At 45.5% G+C, this 17,923-nt stretch overlaps 2 protein-coding genes across 2 annotated transcripts in view; one reads left to right on the top strand and one right to left on the bottom strand.

Annotated features, from left to right (window-relative positions):
• LOC129160615 (uncharacterized) overlaps nt 1-4,268 on the top strand; it is a 33,319-nt gene extending 29,051 nt beyond the window's left edge. The window contains exon 19 of the mRNA XM_070541909.1: nt 3,894-4,268. Coding sequence (XP_070398010.1) covers nt 3,894-4,138 — 245 coding nt within the window. The 3' untranslated portion in view covers nt 4,139-4,268. The remainder of the gene's footprint in view (nt 1-3,893) is intronic.
• Nucleotides 4,269-11,821: 7,553 nt separating this feature from the next.
• Nucleotides 11,822-12,448, bottom strand: LOC139062243 (uncharacterized). Its single transcript, XM_070543106.1, has one exon. The coding sequence runs from the start codon at nt 12,446-12,448 to the stop codon at nt 11,822-11,824; it is 627 nt and encodes a 208-aa protein (XP_070399207.1).
• Between the last annotated feature and the right edge of the window lie 5,475 nt (nt 12,449-17,923).

The following is a 17,923-nucleotide window of genomic DNA, read 5'->3' as shown; positions in this document are numbered from 1 at the left end:
CTCCAGACTCTCTTTATCCTTGCGTTCGTCTGTGATTACCCAAGACGCACAGAGGATCTATCTTCCATTATGCTTACATGCACTCTGCTGGCCCTGAGCCAAACACTCATTTTAACCCAAGTGTTTCCAGAGATGTTTGCCTGATCCAGGGGAAATGTTGGAGGAAATGGGGTAAACGAGCAGGAATCCATGTGAGAATGAGACTTTTTAAGCGTGGGTTGCCTAGAAAAAAATTGCCTGATCTTCTAGCTTCCTCTTCTCTGTTTGTTGACCTGAGCACCACTTACTCATTCCCGCCAGGCAACAAGGTGGCAGTTTGTCCATCCATGTTTTCTAAGGTCTGTGGTAAATGGCCTGTATTTGTCTAGTGCCTCTTGGAGTTCTGCAACCCACCAAGGTGCTTCGCAACACAATCAGTCATCCCCCATTCACACACACATTCACACACTGGTGGGGATGAGCTACGATGTAGCCACACCTGCCCTAGGGCGCACTGACAGAGGCTGTTTACCTTAATTCTTCAGTGGTTTCTCTTCCTGTTCCCTACAGGAGTGGATATTACAAACACCGTAGATCTAACTCTAACTTGCATCCACTCAACATCAGCTGTATCTGTAGATGCTGATTTCTCCACATCAGCATGACTTTATTAAATACCTGCTCCATTAACAATAAGTCCTTCCTGGTTAAAGATCAGATTCTCTCTAAAAACCTGGATTTTCTGATTAGACTAAGGTTTAGCAGCAAACATTTGATTATTCTGGCTCTGATTGAACCCTGCCCGTGTGCTTATTCCTTCCTTGGCCAGCTGTGTGGTTCTGGTCAAGGTGGAGGCCTAGCTATTGTTTTTAGAGATAATTCTTCTTGTATCTCCACAACCTCAGGCCCCTTTTCTTGCTTTGAACTGCAGCTAATTAAAATCGGGCATGACATGTTTTACTGTGCTGTAGTTTATGGTCCATCTAGTTCAAACAGTTCTTTCAGGAGTTTAGTGACTTCCTATCCTCTATTGTAAAGCTGTCCAGACTGGTGGTTCTTGGTGATTATAACATTCACATTAATGATGCCTCAGACAACCTTGCCAGGAGCTTTTCCAGCATCATGGACTCACTAGCATGTTTCTGGCTTCACACACACACACACACACACACACACACACACACACACACACACACACCAAGGGGCACTGTCCAGACCTTGGTTTTTGGGGTGACAGTGGCACAGGAGTTAAGTGCTTGCCCTGTAATCAGAAGATTGCATGTTCGAGGCTTGCTCAGTTTGTTGCTGTCATTGTGTCCTTGGGCAAGACACTTGACCTTCCCTTGCCTGCTGGTGGTGGTTGGATGGACCGATGGTGCCAGTGCACGGCAGCCTCACCTCCGTTAGTGCGCCCCAGGGCAGCTGTGGCTACGTCGTAACTCATCCCCACCAGTGTGTGAATTTGTGTGTGAATGGGGGGATGACTGATTGTGTTGTATAGCGCCTTGGGGGGTTCCAGGACTAGAAGACGCTATATTAAATACAGGCCATTTACCATTTGTTTTTACCCTGGGTCTAAATGCTGACATTGTCTCAATTTTTAAGGGCACAGCTAGCTAATTACCTGCCGCTTTCTTGTTCATTTGATAATGACCCAGATTCTTTAACTACTCACTTCAACAAGCACTGCCTCTCCATTCTGGACCACATTCTCTCCTATCAGAGCCAGATCAGTTCCTGCAGTAAACCCTAATTCCTGGTTTAATAACAGCCTGAAGTGCCAATGCAGAAACATTTTGCGCCTGTGGAAGAAAACTAGTCTCAGCGACAATCTGCTACATCTAAAGAATCTTGTGATCTCCTAGAACTCTGCAGACAGAGATGTGAGGGTTACCTATTTTTTCCAACCTGGTGTCCTAGGACAAAGGAAATCCCAAGTTGTTTAACAAAATCAGTCTTGTAGCGGCCTTGAAGGACAATAGGTCTTCAATTATAATGTTATAGGACTGTATCAGCTGTGTTTGTGTGTCATTTTCATAGAACAATTGATTCCCGGAACTAATTGAGAAAGCAATATGAAGTCAGGTCAAACTTACCCGCGGTCCAGCTTCTCAAGACATCTTTTGACTGCATCCTTGAATTCTCAAGCTAAGATTGCCAAGCTAAAGATACTGGCCAGAACCAAAATTCCTTTGAATGGCATGTGTAAATAAGTATTAAAATCTCAGGTGAAAAATGTTTTTGGATTTTCACAGCTGGAATTAAAATCTGATGTTTTTGACTAGCGTGGCAACAACAGAAACTAGTTTCTAAGCAACGTCTAAGCCCGGGGCAACTGGTGATGTTCAAGGAGGTCTGCAAAAACGGCTATTGAAAACAACCCCCAGGTCTGGTGTTTCTGTGTTAGTGTTATAGCAGAGGACAATGTGTCATCAGTCAGATGTAGCTTTAGAAGCCTCTGCTGGTCAATCGGATTTATTTCTCTGTGATATGGCAAAAAGAACGGATATTAGATTACCGGAGAAGTTCAACCGAACTCCCAACCCTACTAGCTGGATATCACTACCGGAGGTGCAGACATGTTTTGAAACATTTGACCCAGAAGATCAGTGACCCGGTTTGGACACCGGGGATGAGTCTGTTTGTCTTCAGAACCAAACTCGGTGCAGTTTGCTTATTTTTGTTAAACATTTCATTTATGTGCTCCATTGGGTGCTCTAAGCTGAAAAGCTCTCAGCTGGTCTTGGCTCCATGATACTGTCTCGATATAATTCAATAATCGACAGATAATAAACTAATTTGCTGCTAGTTTTACCGCTGCATGTTTATGTTTTTAACTCTGGAAAATATTTAACCGATAGCTTAACAGAATTAATCTTCCTGATGCTGGAGTAACTCATTAGTTTGACCCGTTCTTTGCAATCCAGGATAGCATGGAAATTCTACCAGTCCCAGGAGGATTTATTGTTGAAATATTGGGATCATTTTTTAGCTCATGTCTGTGTGTGTGTGTGTCATAGCTTTCCCAAATTACACGTTTTTCCTTAAACCTGCTGCACACAAGGGCAAAATGCTGAGCAAATGGCGTCGAATGACTGTTTGCTTAGCAGATACCTCGCTGTGTGTGCCTAATTTCCTCTTGAGTTTTTTTGTCTGAGGTGAAAATCAAACCGGTTTGATAATTTTCGCTTCACAGGGAGTAGAAACTCACCTTGTGCACACAACGTGAAATGCCGCCTGAATTGAAATATTCTGGTGGCCAATCAAAGCGTGTTCTCTGCTCACATGATTAAAACATGTATTCAGATGCAGCTCCCTGTCTGTATGTCAGAAAGATAAACAAAACGGTACCTTTTGGATTGATGGCCCCACCATATCTACTACCTTCTTGAAGGATTTAGGATCCAGGCGGCGGTACTGTCAGAAGCATTCTGGGATTGCAAGGCGCATCTCTTAAAAGTTGAATGGTATAAACTCCTTGCCTGGCCCTTCTTTCCAGGCACCATACTCATATTTTCCTAACCTTGAAATGACAGCGGCAATGAAACTTCATCAACAAAAAAAGTAGAAGCATTTCCTCCTTTCCCACCTCTGTGTCCATTTAATTTATTTTCTGTCATGCAGATGGGGCTTCCATCTTGGAATCATGTGAGCGGAGAACTTGAGATTGTTATCCACACCTTCATCTCCTATTAGGCTACTGCAACTGGCTTTTCACGAGTCTGAGCAAAACCTCCCTAAACTTTATTTTGGAGTATCCCCTAACGCACATTTGTATATATTATATCTTTTATCTCTATTTACAGTGATTTTGCCAGAGACATCAGTTTGTCTTTGTCTAAATCTGTGGTAGTTTGTAATGGCAGTATATTACTTATTGTATGACAATAATGCCTTTTACCTTTGTTTTGCAGAAAAATCTTCTAACCAAGAACTCAGAAGAGGACCAAAGAAACCCTGGTCTACTGCTGAAGTTGTTGCTGTAATGCGACATTTCAAAAATCACATAAGTAAAGGAAAACTGGCCTCTAAAACTGAATGCAGCCATTGTAAGTTGGTTGAGGGCCCTGTGTTAGCCAACAGAACTGTGCAAAATATAAGGGACTTTGTGAGAAACCGTGGCATAGCTGCCAAGAGGCAAGCCCTGAAGCAAAAATAAATCAGTCACAGAAGTTTTTTTTTTTTTTTTTTTTTTTTGCATTGAGATGGTTCTTGCTGGTATATTATGTTCACAAATATTAAGCTAGCATTTAATTTCATTAGTTCAATGCAAAGATTCTAAAACCTGGTGCTCCAAAGAGTGTACATTATTTTTTTCCCTAAGATTGTTTAGCCTATTTTTTTTATTTATTTTTTGTTCATGATTGTTAAAACTGAATGCAACATTTGTACTTTCTTCAGTGGTACAAGATTTCATTAGCTCACTACAAAGATTGTAAACACTGATGCTCTAAAGAGTGCACTTTACTTTTTTTTTCTAAGACATACGGCAGGGCAATTATTGTTTCAATTATTGTTATTTGGTTTAAACCATGTTCTATTTTTACCTGATGAATAAACAGTCATCAGTGATTTCTGTTTGTCAGATTGATTAATTATCCCCATTTAAAGGGCTTGAAATGAGATGCAGTTGTCCCTTTAAAGTCCCCTTAATGTTTATTTTGTTCTCATAAACCAGTTGTGTGTTTATGGTAATTAGATGGGCGGTACATGTGACATAATTGTCCCTTTAAAGTCCTTGTAATGTTCTATTTTGGTCCTTAAAAACCACAAAACAGAAAGTCCATACTAACCACAACAGTGTCAGGGTGCTGTAAAAAATGTTGTGTAGGTCATATTTAAGACCTAAAGTGAGCTAAATTTTTTTCAGATTTTTTGCAGTGGTTTTATCTTCATCCCATTGGTCTAGGACCTTCGGAAAGGGTGGTCCATGTAAACCACCACCGGGCCTGTTTGAGAGAAATGTCTGGCTATACCACAAAAACCAGTATGTGTGTGTGTGTGTGTGTGTGTGTGTGTGTGTGTGTGTGTGTGTGTGTGTGTGTGTGTGTTAGTCCCGTGTGTCTGTGTTGTCCTACGATTATCAAAGCACAAAGAGGACTCAAATGCAGAGCTCACACAGTTTTAATAAGCAGAAGGGATTCCTGGAGTATAACACAACTGAAAAGTCCAAATCTAACTGAATACACCTTTACCAAGTGTTTCTGAGAGCAGGTTCACATCACACAACAGGAGAAGACAAACTGGCAAAGGAAACTGTTGCAAAGACGCTTAAATGGAGAAGCCAGGACCCAGGTGCAAGACATGAGGCAGATTAGTGAGGAGCTTCATGTTGTGAAGCTGCCTGTAATGAGACAGGAAGTGAATGCACAAAATAAAACAGGAAGTACCAGAAATACAATAAAACCAGAAACAAGACTGCAAAGCACTCAACCTGCAGAATCACCCATGACATCACCCCCCGCCCCACGCACGGCGCCCGACGGGCCGGGAACATCCGGGTGCCGGTCATAAAAGTCCCGAATCAGGGAGGGATCCAAAACATCGCTCGCCGGAACCCAAGACCTCTCCTCAGGGCCGTAAACCTCCCAGTTAACGAGGAACTGACGACTCCGACGCCGCACAGCCAACAGCCGCCGCACAGAATAGACCGGGCCCCCCGCAACCATCCGGGGGGGTGGAGGGGGCCGGGAGGCAGGAACCAGCGCACTCTCCCTGGCCGGCTTAACCCGGCTAACATGAAACGTCGGGTGGCACTTCATGGACCTGGGGAGCTTGAGTCTAACAGCCACAGGGTTAACGACCTTTGACACAGGAAATGGCCCAATAAATCTCGGGGACAACTTACGAGAGTCCGTACGGAGGGCAAGGTCCCGAGTAGAAAGCCACACCCTCTGTCCCACCCTGTAAGCCGGAGCAGGGACCCTGAGACGATCAGCAGCTAACTTGTAGGACGTAGACTGTCTCAGGAGGGTGCGACGCGCCCTAACCCAGGTCCTACGACAACGCCGAACAAGGGCATGGGCAGACGGGACGCTGACCTCCCCTTCCAGAGCAGGAAACAGAGGCGGTTGACAACCATACACACAGTGAAATGGGGAAAGACCTGTAGAAGCGGTTGGCAAGGTGTTGTGGGCAAACTCCACCCACACTAGGTGCTTACACCACGTCGAGGGGCACTCAGTGGCAAGGATGCGTAGACCGGTTCCCAGCTCCTTATTTAGCCTCTCAGCCTGCCCGTTACTCTGGGGATGGTAACCTGAAGAGAGACTGACAGAAGACCCCAACAGGGAACAAAAGGCCTTCCAAAAACGGGAAATGAATTGAGGGCAACAGTCCGAAACAATGTCAACCGGGAAACCATGGATCCTGAAAACCTGAGACAACAATACCTCTGCGGTCATCTTGGCCGTGGGTAACTTAGAAAGGGGAATGAAGTGCACCATCTTAGAAAACCTGTCGACTACAGTGAGAATAGCGGTATTACCTTCAGAAACAGGTAGCCCGGAAACAAAATCCAGAGAGATGTGTGACCAGGGCCGAGTGGGAACGGGGAGAGGGAGAAGTAGGCCAGAAGGACGTGTGTGGGAGGTCTTGTGTCGAGCACATACTGGACAGGCTGCCACATACTCAGCAACATCATGTCTCATAGATGGCCACCAGAACCATTGCTGAATTACAAACATTGTTCTCTTGACCCCCGGATGGCACGAAAAACGGGAAGCATGGGCCCAGTGAATAACCTGAGACCTCTGGGTAGGGGGAACAAAAAGCCGGTTTGCAGGACAACCATCAGGGGCCTGAACCAAAGCAGCTGCCTGCTTTACCTGCTCCTCCACAGACCAGGTCACTGCTCCAACCACACAAGACAAGGGGAGGACTGGCGCTGGGACCTCAGGAACAGAGGAAACTGTGCTAGGCAGGCGGGACAGAGCATCAGGCTTCACATTCTTCGAACCGGGTCGATAAGACACAGTGAAGTTAAAACGTGTAAAAAAAACAAGGCCCACCTGGCTTGACGAGGATTCAACCTCTTGGCCCGTCTCAGGTACTCTAAATTTTTGTGGTCGGTCCACACGATGAATGGCAGCTTGGACCCCTCAAGCCAGTGGCGCCACACTTCCTAGGCCACTTTAATGGCCAATAGCTCACGATCCCCAATGTCGTAGTTTCTCTCAGCGGCACACAGCTTGCGTGACAGGAATGCACAGGGATGAACGTGGTGATCCACCTCGGAGCGCTGAGAGAGAACAGCCCCCACTCCCCCCTCGGAGGCATCCACCTCAACAATGAACTGGAACCGGGTGTCAGGCATTACCAGAATCGGAGCAGAAGTGAAACTGTCCTTAAGACTCAGAAAAGCCTTGTCTGCCTGAGAGGACCACTGAAACCTGACTCTTGGGGATGTCAGAGCGTGCAAAGGGGCGGCAACGCTACTGAAACCCCCTAATAAATCGCCGGTAAAAGTTTGCGAAACCTAAAAACCTCTGCACCTCTCTCCTCGAGGTAGGGACCGGCCAGTTCTTGACCGCCTCCACCTTTGTCGGATCCATCTGGATCTCCCCCTGCCTCACAACAAGCCCAAGGAAATGAACAGAAGACTCGTGGAAGGCACACTTCTCCGCCTTCACATAGAGCTGGTGTTGGAGAAGGCGTTGAAGAACCCTCCGCACATGCTGGATATGGGACTGCATATCAGGGGAGAAAATCAGGATATCATCTAGGTACACAAAAACAAAATCATTGAGCATGTCCCGAAGTACATCATTAATCAGAGCCTGAAAAGCCGCGGGAGCATTAGAGAGACCAAAAGACATCACTAGGTACTCATAATGCCCACTGGGCGTATTAAAGGCAGTCTTCCATTCATCCCCCTCCCTCACTCTCACAAGATGATAAGCATTCCTTAAATCCAACTTAGTAAAAACTGTAGCACCTTGTAAGAGTTCAAAAGCCGAAGAGACCAGAGGGAGGGGGTACCTGTTCTTGATGGTGATGTCATTGAGACCCCGGTAATCGATACACGGACGTAAAGTGTTGTCCTTCTTGGTCACAAAGAAAAAACCTGCCCCGATTCACGGATTATGCCTGCCCGGAGCGCTGTGTCAATGTAATCCCTCATGACCTGCCTTTCAGGTAAGGACAACGGGTATAGGCGACCCTTAGGGGGTGTGGTTCCCGGTAGCAAGTCAATGGCACAGTCATACGGACGATGCGGGGGCAAAGAGGCAGCCCATGACTTGCTAAAAAACCTCCTTGAGGTTATGGTAACAAGAGGGAACCCGAGACAGATCAGGGAAATCAGAATCACAGCCTGGTAGAACCCCTACATTCTGGGAAGGAGGGGTACTACCAGGAGTAGACTGTAAACAATCGCAGTTACAAGATAAAATTGAACCAGAGGACCAATCTATGTTAGGGTTATGCCGAACAAGCCAGGGATGACCCAAAATAACCGGGTGTCGAGGAAAATCAGACAGGAAAAACGTAATCATTTCAGAATGGTTATCAACGAAAGTCACTTTAACAGGTGGGGTTCGACTAGACACAGAGCACAACGGATGTCCATTCAAGGCGACAGCCTGCAGGGGCCTTTCAAGAGGCAAAAACTCTAAGTCCAATTGTCTTGCAAATTGAGCATCCATCAAGTTAACATCTGCACCAGAGTCAATGAGCACCACCAGCTCAACAGTCTTTTCAGGAGTGGAGAGCTGAACAGTGGGGCTTGCACATTTTAAGTGATTAGAAAAGGAGGTGCAACTCACCAACGAAAACCTCCTTAGAGGTCCCTTCTTGTTTACTGGACAGTCGCTGACTTGGTGACCCGACTGGCCACAATACAGGCAGAGCCCCTCCCGAAAGCGGCGTTGACGTTCCTCAGGTGAAAGGTGGGCTCTGCCAATCACCATGGGCTCCTCTGATGAAGCTGGTGAAGCAGAGGACACGTTAAGAGAAGATTCAGAGGTTGACGCACGCCAACTGAGCCACCATTAGCAGCACCCCGCCTCCACCGGTCCGGAGGAGAAGGGAAGTCGAAACCTCTCTCTCGTTGTCGGTCTGTGAGCCTCTTGTCAATCTTGATCGCTAGAGCGATGAGAGAGTCCAAATCCTCCGGCAGATCCAGAGGGGCTAACAGATCCTTGAGTTCACTGGAAAGACCACTCAAAAAGACATCAAAAAGTGCTGATTGATTCCAGTCACATGCAGCAGCCAAAGTACGAAATTCAATAGCATAATCAGCGACACGTCTCCTCTTCTGCTGCAGCTGACATAAAGCTCTGGCAGCCTCCCTCCCAGGCCTGGTGTGCTGAAAATTTTGAGTGAAACGCTTAGTAAAAAGATCAAGTGACTTACAAATGTCCGCGTCACGCTCCCACTCGCTCGTGGCCCAAGACCTGGCCCTGCCCGAAAGGTGGGAGATGAGAAAATCAATCTTGGCTCTCTCCTTGGGGAAAGAGAAGGGCTGCAGTACAAAGTGGAGGCTACACTGTGTCAAAAATGTTTGACAATCACCAGAGTCCCCAGAAAACATCTCAGGATGAGCAAGATGAACAGATAGGCCAGGGGATGCAGAGAATGTTCCAGGAGTCACCTCCATCTCGATACTCTGGGGCTGCGGCATGTGGTTCTTCTCTGGAGGCTGGGTTGAAGAGGTCTGGAGCTGCTGCACCTTCTCCACCAGGTAACTGAGTTGATCACTGACAGAGGTAGCAAACTAATCATGTCGAGCATCGACTTGCCCCATCTCCTGGTGCAGTAGGCTCATCTGTTGTTCCTGTTGGAGGAGCCTCTTCCCCTGAGCCCCCAGGGCCCCCAAAACTGAGTCAGAGCTTGCTGAGTCCATTATTGGCCAGTTTGTACTATCAAAGCACAAAGAGGACTCAAATGCAGAGCTCACACAGTTTTAATAAGCAGAAGGGATTCCTGGAGTACAACACAACTGAAAAGTCCAAATCTAACTGAATACACCTTTACCAAGTGTTTCTGAGAGCAGGTTCACATCACACAACAGGAGAAGACAAACTGGCAAAGGAAACTGTTGCAAAGACGCTTAAATGGAGAAGCCAGGACCCAGGTGCAAGACATGAGGCAGATTAGTGAGGAGCTTCATGTTGTGAAGCTGCCTGTAATGAGACAGGAAGTGAATGCACAAAATAAAACAAGAAGTACCAGAAATACAATAAAACCAGAAACAAGACTGCAAAGCACTAAACTTGCAGAATCACCCATGACAACGATGGACTGGCTCTCTGTCCAGGGTGTACCCCGTCTGATTGCCCATTGACCGCTGGAGATAGGCAGCAGCCCTCCCGCAACCCTACGTGGACAAGCGGGTTCAGAAAATGGATGGATGAATATCATGTCTGTATGCTCAGACATGGCCAAATAATAATTACTTTAATTTCTAAATGTTTATTCATTTTTATTACAAAAGCTAAACAAGCTAGCTCAAAACCTTTTTCATGCATCCTAAATATATAGGGTTTACTAATTGGTTAAATTAAAAATGTAAAGTTTACTAATTTGTTTAAATAAATATGTAAAGTTACTAAAAGGTTAAATGAAATATGTAAAGTTTACTCATTTGTTTGAATAAATATGCAAAGTTTACAAAAAGGTTAAATGAAATATGTAAAGTTTACAAATTGGTGAAATGACATATGTAAAGTTTACTAATTGGTTAAATTACATATGTAAGCTTTACTACTTGGTTAAATGAAACATGTAAAGTTTACTAATTGGTTAAATGAATATGTAATGTTTGCTAATTGGTTAAGTGAAATATGTGGAGTTTACTAATCGGTTAAATGAAATATGTAAAGTTTACTAATTGGTTAAATTAAAGGGACTTTACGGAGTTTTGAATTTTTATGCTCGCTATTGCCCCCTCGGGCCAAAAGCATAATGGCAGCTTCAATAGTAGGCTCGTGCACGAGGCGCGCACGCTGTACGTGACAGCTGAGACAGTCCCTTGTGTGTGTGTGTGTGTGTGTGTGTGTGTGTGTGTGTGTGTGTGTGTGTGTGTGTGTGTGTGTGTGTGTGTGTGTGGCCCGGAGGACAGGAGAACGCGCAGCTAATTAATTAAATAATTTGGTTCTGTACCTTTCTCTTCAGCACAGCCGACAAAGGTTTATGATGGGTCAGTCTTCCTGCATGCTCAGATTATTCCCTTCCCTTGCTTGAAAAATTGTTCCAAAATGAAAGTTGAACCCACATCTTTGTTATCTGTGAATTCAATGCCGTTTGGCGAGTCTCAAATACTAACTTGGGCATCTTACTGTAAAAAAATATACCATTAATGTAAAAAGAAACTCTAAATACACTATGTTCACATCCAGAATCGGACCCAGATCTACTGCATGAGAGTCTGACGTCTTACTAGGTGAGCTAAAGCACCAGTGGCCTCCTTTGTATCTGTAACATTTATATCCTTTATGACAGCTGAACCAACATTCAAAGAACGTTTCGGAGCGAAAATGGCTTATTTTGTCGAAAATTTGCAGGAAATATCTAGAAGAAAGTTCTACAGAAAGTAGCTAAGAGTCCTCAGAAATGTAGCTAGCTTTGTCACTAGGTGTTGGGAACAGCAACAAAGACTAAAGCTGCGGATAGCAAATGCTACGGGCTATGCCTGAGCGTGAACGCGCATGAAGCAGCCTGCTCGACCCGAGCAGCTCTTTTTCTGTGATTTTACAGAAAAACAGGCAATCACAGTAAAAATGCCAGGGCTCATTCTAAAGGACCAGGGCATTGCAGGAGAATGTATGAAGAATAAATTTATTATTTCTATACATGTTTTGGCTGTCAAACTTCCATAATGCCCCTTTAAATATGTAAAGTGTCACGTGCAGGTGAGTTGAGCGGTTGTGAGGATCCAAGGGCTCTGGGGGGCCGGCGTCTGGGGCAGAGGAGAAGACGACAATGGGCTCTGGGAGGCTTGTGCCTGGCGAGGGCAGGACCGGCGGTGACTGGAGGCAGAGATGCTGCAGGGGGAGTCTCGGCAGGTAGAGGTGACCGGAGTAGAGGTGACTGGAATAGAGACGCCAACGACTTGGGTGGAGACACCGGGCACCGACGGGACCGGAGGCGCCGCGTCGGGCGCCGACGGGACTGGAGGTGGGACCGCTGACTGGGCTGGAGCCGCCAGACGTGGCGTTGACAGGACTGGAGGCACCAACTTGAGTGGAGGCGAAGCCGCTGCGGGGGGAGGCGCCGACTTGACTGGAGACGAATCCGCTGCAGGCGGAGCCTCTTGGAAAGGCGGCACCACAGCAGGCAGGGCTGCTGCCTCAGTTGGAGGCACCGGACGTGGCGCTGACTTCTGGACTGGCGGCGTCGACTTGGGGCAAGGCGCCGGACCTGGAGGCTTCGACTTTGAGCGAGGCGCCGGACCTGGAGGCGCTGACTTGGGGCGAGGCGCCGGACCTGGAGGCGTCAACTCGGGGCGAGGCGCCGGACCTGGAGGCATCGACTTGTGCAGAAGCGCCGGACCTGGAGGCAAATTCGCTGCAAGAGGGGCCGCCGACTTTAGTGGAGGCGGAGTCTCTGCATGAGAGGCTGTCGACTTTAGTGGAGGCGGAGTTGCTTCAGGCAGAGCCTCTTGGACGGGCGGAGCCACTGCAGACGGGGCCGCTTCCTTGGCTGAGGGCGGAGCCTATTGGACAGGCTGGGCCCGTGGAGCGACCTCTGGGACCACCGCTGAAATTGACGCTGACTGGACTGGCGGTGCAGGACCTGACGCTGACTGGACTGGAGGCGCAGGACCTGGCGCTGACTGGATTGGTGGCGTAGAACCTGGCGCTGACTGGACTGGTGGCGCAGGACCTGGCGCTGACTGGAATGGTGGCGCGGCCGCTGCAGGTGGTGATGCTAGATGGACCAGAGACGGAGCCGCTGCGGGCGGGGCCACTGACTGAACTGAAAACGCCTCCTGGAGGACCAGGGAGGATAGGGTGTCCAGCTGGGACTCCTGGAGGCTGAGGATCTGATTAAGCCAGACCAGCTCAGCTTGGAGACCAGTGAACCTCGCTGGATGGACTGCCGGTTCGGCCCCCTGTTCTGGAGATGAGGGAGGTGCCGACTGGACCGGAGGAGGGGCCGCTGCAGGCGGTGATGCTGTCTGGACTGGAATCGCCTCCGGGAGAACCAGGGAGGATAGAGTGTCCAGCTGGAACTCCTGGAGGCTGATGAGGTGACGGAGCCGGGCCAGCTCCGCTTGGAGGCCAGCAAGCTCTGTCTAATGGGCTGCAGGGTTGGTCCCTCCTCCTGCAGATGAGGGGGTTCTGACTGGACCAGCGACTGAGGCTGGGGTCCCAAGCTGGCATGCCGAGCCAGGGTAGCAGTGAGCCCGTGGTGCCGCCCCAGGGGTGGAGGTGACGGTGGAGCCCGGCATCCTTCCCAGTGCCATGGGCCACCTCTGGGGGAGCACGCAGCCAGTCTGGTGCCCACATAACAGGAGCGGTCCAGCTGCGTCTCCCAGTCCAACCTCCCATCTGGCTCCGGGAGGGTGGAGAGGATCGCCGAGGCCGGGGTTCGGTGTCTGCGCCGAGGCGGCGCCGGAGGAGGAGAAGCCACCCAGTGGCTCGTGGTGAGCCATCGGAGCAGGTACTCCCAGGGGAGAACCTCCCCGCTGGATCCTTTGGGAGGTCAGTTCATTCTGTCACGGTGTAGGTGAGTTGAGCAGTTGTGAGGATCCAAATGCTGGGGAGGAAGCAGGAAGGCAGACAAACTGGAACATGTAAAAGGTCTTTTAATGGTAAACGCACGCAGGACATGGAAACAATGAACCGACAAAACACACAGAACTGATAGGGTTTAAATACATGAGGGCTGGGAGCTTGGGTGATTGGAAAACGAGAGGTAGGTGGGAGCAATTAACAGGGACACATGACTGAATAGAACGAGGAGACAAGACAGGGTGTGACATAAAGTTTACAAATATGTAAGGTTTACTAATTGGTTAAATGAAATATGTAAAATTTACTAATTGGTTAGATGAAAAATGTAAAGTTTACTAATTGTTTAAATGAAATATGTAAGGTTTACTAATTGGTTAAATTAAATATGTAAGGTTTACTAATTGGTTTAATTAAATCTGTATGGTTTACTAATTGGTTAAATTAAAATGTAAGGTTTACTAATTGGTTTAATTAAATATGTGTGGTTTACTAATTTGTTAAATTAAATATGTAAGGTTTACTAATTGGTTTAATTAAATATGTATGGTTTACTCATTGGTTTAATGAAATATGTATGGTTTACTAATTGGTTTAATGAAATATGTATGGTTTACTAATTGGTTTAATTAAATATGTAAGGTTTACTAATTGGTTTAATTAAATTGGTATGGTTTACTATTTGGTTAAATTAAATATGTGGAGTGTACTGATTGGTTAAATTAAATATGTAAAGTGTACTAATTGGTTAAATTAAAATGTAAGGTTTACTAACAGGTTTAAGTAAATTTGTATGGTTTACTAATTGGTTACATTAAATATGTAAAGTGTACTAATTGGTTAAATTAAATATGTAAGGTTTACTAATTGGTTAAATTAATTATGTAAGGTTTACTATTTGGTTTAATTAAATATGTAAAGTTAACTAATTTGTTAAATGCAATACGTAAAGTTTACTAATTGGTTAAATCAAATATGTAAAGTGTACTAATTGGTTAAATTAAATATGTAAGGTTTACTAATTGGTTAAATTAAATATGTAAGGTTTACTAATTGGTTAAATTAATTATGTAAGGTTTACTATTTGGTTTAATTAAATATGTAAAGTTAACTAATTTGTTAAATGCAATACGTAAAGTTTACTAATTGGTTAAATCAAATATGTAAAGTGTACTAATTGGTAAAATTAAATATGTAAGGTTTACTATTTGGTTAAATTAATTATGTAAGGTTTACTAATTGGTTTAATTAATTATGTAAGGTATACTAATTGGTTTAATTAAATATGTAAGGTTTACTAATTGGTTTAATTAAATGTGTAAGGTTTACTAATTGGTTCAATTAATTATGTAAGGTTTATAACAGTAAAAAAACTGTAAAAACGGTGAGAAATGCTGGCAGCGAAGAACTTTACCGATTAGGAAACGGCTGGCAGCGAATGAGTTAACAACCTTCTAACATAGTTTTGATATAAACAAACAAAAAAACTTACAAAGTTGGGTTCTCTCTCATTTGTCTACAAACCTCAGCTAATAAGACAGCTTGATCTGAATGCAACCATCGGACCATCCAGTTGTCGTGTCACCAAACCACCGCACTTCCCTGGGTCCTCCACTCATCACACACTCACGTGTTCAAAAGCAGAACACCACCGGTGTGAGAGGTTCTCCGCCCATTAACATCAGAGAACGAGAAACAGCCGGCTTCTACCGCTTCAGCTTCAGGACAAATTACCAGAGTCCCAAAAAGAAAAACACCATCTGAAATCACGGACAACAAAAAATGTCTGGACCTAGAAAACGGAGACTGGTGTTTAGTGCTATCTCGTTTCCTCTGGCAATACAATGGTATCAGGAGGGCGTGGCCTAGGGTGAGAGTTCCATGACTTTGTTTGTGTTAAAAAACTAGCTGATTTTGCAGATTTGCTGTTGCAGCTTTAATATTTGATGCTAAATGTGATCGAATGTGTTTGTTTATGGTTGAATAAATTTTTTCAGACTGACAACTCTGAATAAACCACATCCGTAGAGAGCAGAATTTTTCTTTGTTACAAAGACATGCGTGTTGGGGAGCACGGTTCAAGCTACAATAAACACAATCAAACTTTTTAAAAGCTTCTCAGCGTCACTCAGACACAGGGTTTGTGGATCTTCCACTGTGTGTTAATTGTGATTGGTGTCCAGGATGATTTTTTGGTTTAACACGAACAGAAGATGTACTTAAAAAGTAATTCATGCATGGTTTGAGGCTGTTGTGGGGTTCAGAATAAAATCTTGCCCAGGAGCAGAAACACAGACGGTATTTCTGTCTCACCTCCTCTGAATCCTCTGAGGGAATCGTTAGGACTTCCTCGGACCAGACCACGGTTGGTACCCACTCCGAGCTGGCTGCAGAGCTACATCAGGGACTAGCACACGTTTCCCCTCCAGTGGAAGATTGATTCTTTTGTGTGTGCGATGTGGGAAGAAGCACCAACTGTGACTGTTTCATGTCTCTCAAAACAAGCTGGAGGACACCAGGAAGAGTCTAGGAGGAGACTTGGATGTTGGTGCTGCTCCTTGCTGCCTTTAACAGAATCATTATCTAAGGCAACAGAATCATTTAAAAGCTGACGAGTAGCATTAGGAATATCAGCGTTTTTACCAATATGATATCATGATTTCATTTATATTTTTGTATTCAGATCTGTTTTCTCATGCTGTGAAGCACTTTAGTCAGCAACAGCTGTTTTAACTGAGCTGTACAAATAAAACTGACCTTGATATCAATGCACTGATATTGTCTAACAATAGATGGGAATATTCACCTTGTTGTCAAATAAAGGCAGCTTGGGTGGTCAATTGTAGCCATGTCTGGCTGCTGTCGATGTAACCTTGAAAAGTCGATGGCTGATTTATTATGTAATAAGTAAGCCACACCTCCTTACATCTGCATGTCACAACCAGCTGTTTGGGTGTAGAAGTTTGGAGTAGAACGGGGTTTATTTACAATTGGAAGCTGAATCATATGAAATGTTTTTGGAGCTCCGTCCTTAAGCAGCATGATGGTGAGCAGGTTACCGTTTAGCTGTTAGCTGGTGGTGAAACAGTGAATGAGTCATGCTGCTGTTTAAATTTAATCACGACTCAGCAGATTTACAAGAACACCAAACGTTCCGATTGATCTGAAATCAGATGAGTCTGCTGGTGTCTGTAGTCATCAGTAATCCATCCATCCTCCTCTGGATGCAACCGTCCCGCCCCCTCCAGCAGCAATAATCTGGATGAACAGAGATTCCCATCCAGGAAAACCGTTTCTGCTGACACTATTCCTAAAATCACATCCAATCACATTCCAGTGATGTCTCCATGATTCCAGTGAAGGTGCAGGATGACATCAGCATCATTCTGCTTCCATTCACAGGGTCTAACAGAAATATGTGTTTGACTGACTGATGGTTCAAGATCTGTTCTTCTGAGCTAGTGGACTTTCAGAATTCCTGCTGAGCTCTGCAGCTCGGTTTTCCATAGCAGAAGATCCAAGGAGTTCAGCATAAGATGGGCAGAGTTTGTAGTTGGTGGGAGGAGGAAGATGCCAGTGTGGAGGCAGAAAACAGTCCCTCTGTCCCAGCTCAGGGCTCGGCTACGTGGGTCTGGGCCATAGGAACTCCTGCTGATGTGTTCATTCTTCTGGAGTTTACATGAAAGACTAAAATGGAGTGTTGACACTAAAGACTGATTCATGCAGAAGGCAAATGGCACGCCAGAGAGAAGAAGAGAAGGTACAAGCTGTATCTCCCCTCCATCATCAAGTGTAACACAAGAACTAACAAGAAGACGAACGAGCTTGTGGCACTCGGCATGAGCAGCAAGGCATTTCAGGAGTGCAGCCTGGTGCGTTTCACTGAGATGTGGCTCCATGAGTCTCGACTGCTGTCAGTCACCAATAGCTGTGTCCATCGCTCCATTTACCATTATGTCATCTCATCCCGAGACTCCAGATGCTTTCATCTCTACCTCCAGGCTCTTCAGTCATGTCTGCATCAAAAGAGCAAAGAGTACTTTTCACCAAATGGTGAACTGTCCCTCTGCTATAAGCCACTGGCTCACTATTTTGGATTGTGGGTATACAGATTTTAAAACTTCCTATGCAACAACACAAAAAATAATTACAACAAAACCTTTTGAAGGTTTTTATTTTTTCATCCCCAGATATTAAAATACTTAGATTGAAATCTGTGATCCTCTTCTGCAATTATTACAAGAACAAAAGCCTCCTGTTCAGCCAGC

This window comes from Nothobranchius furzeri, chromosome 12 (genome assembly GCF_043380555.1).
Source record: "Nothobranchius furzeri strain GRZ-AD chromosome 12, NfurGRZ-RIMD1, whole genome shotgun sequence".
NCBI lineage: Eukaryota > Metazoa > Chordata > Actinopteri > Cyprinodontiformes > Nothobranchiidae > Nothobranchius > Nothobranchius furzeri.
This window is presented reverse-complemented; position numbering and strand designations above follow the sequence as displayed.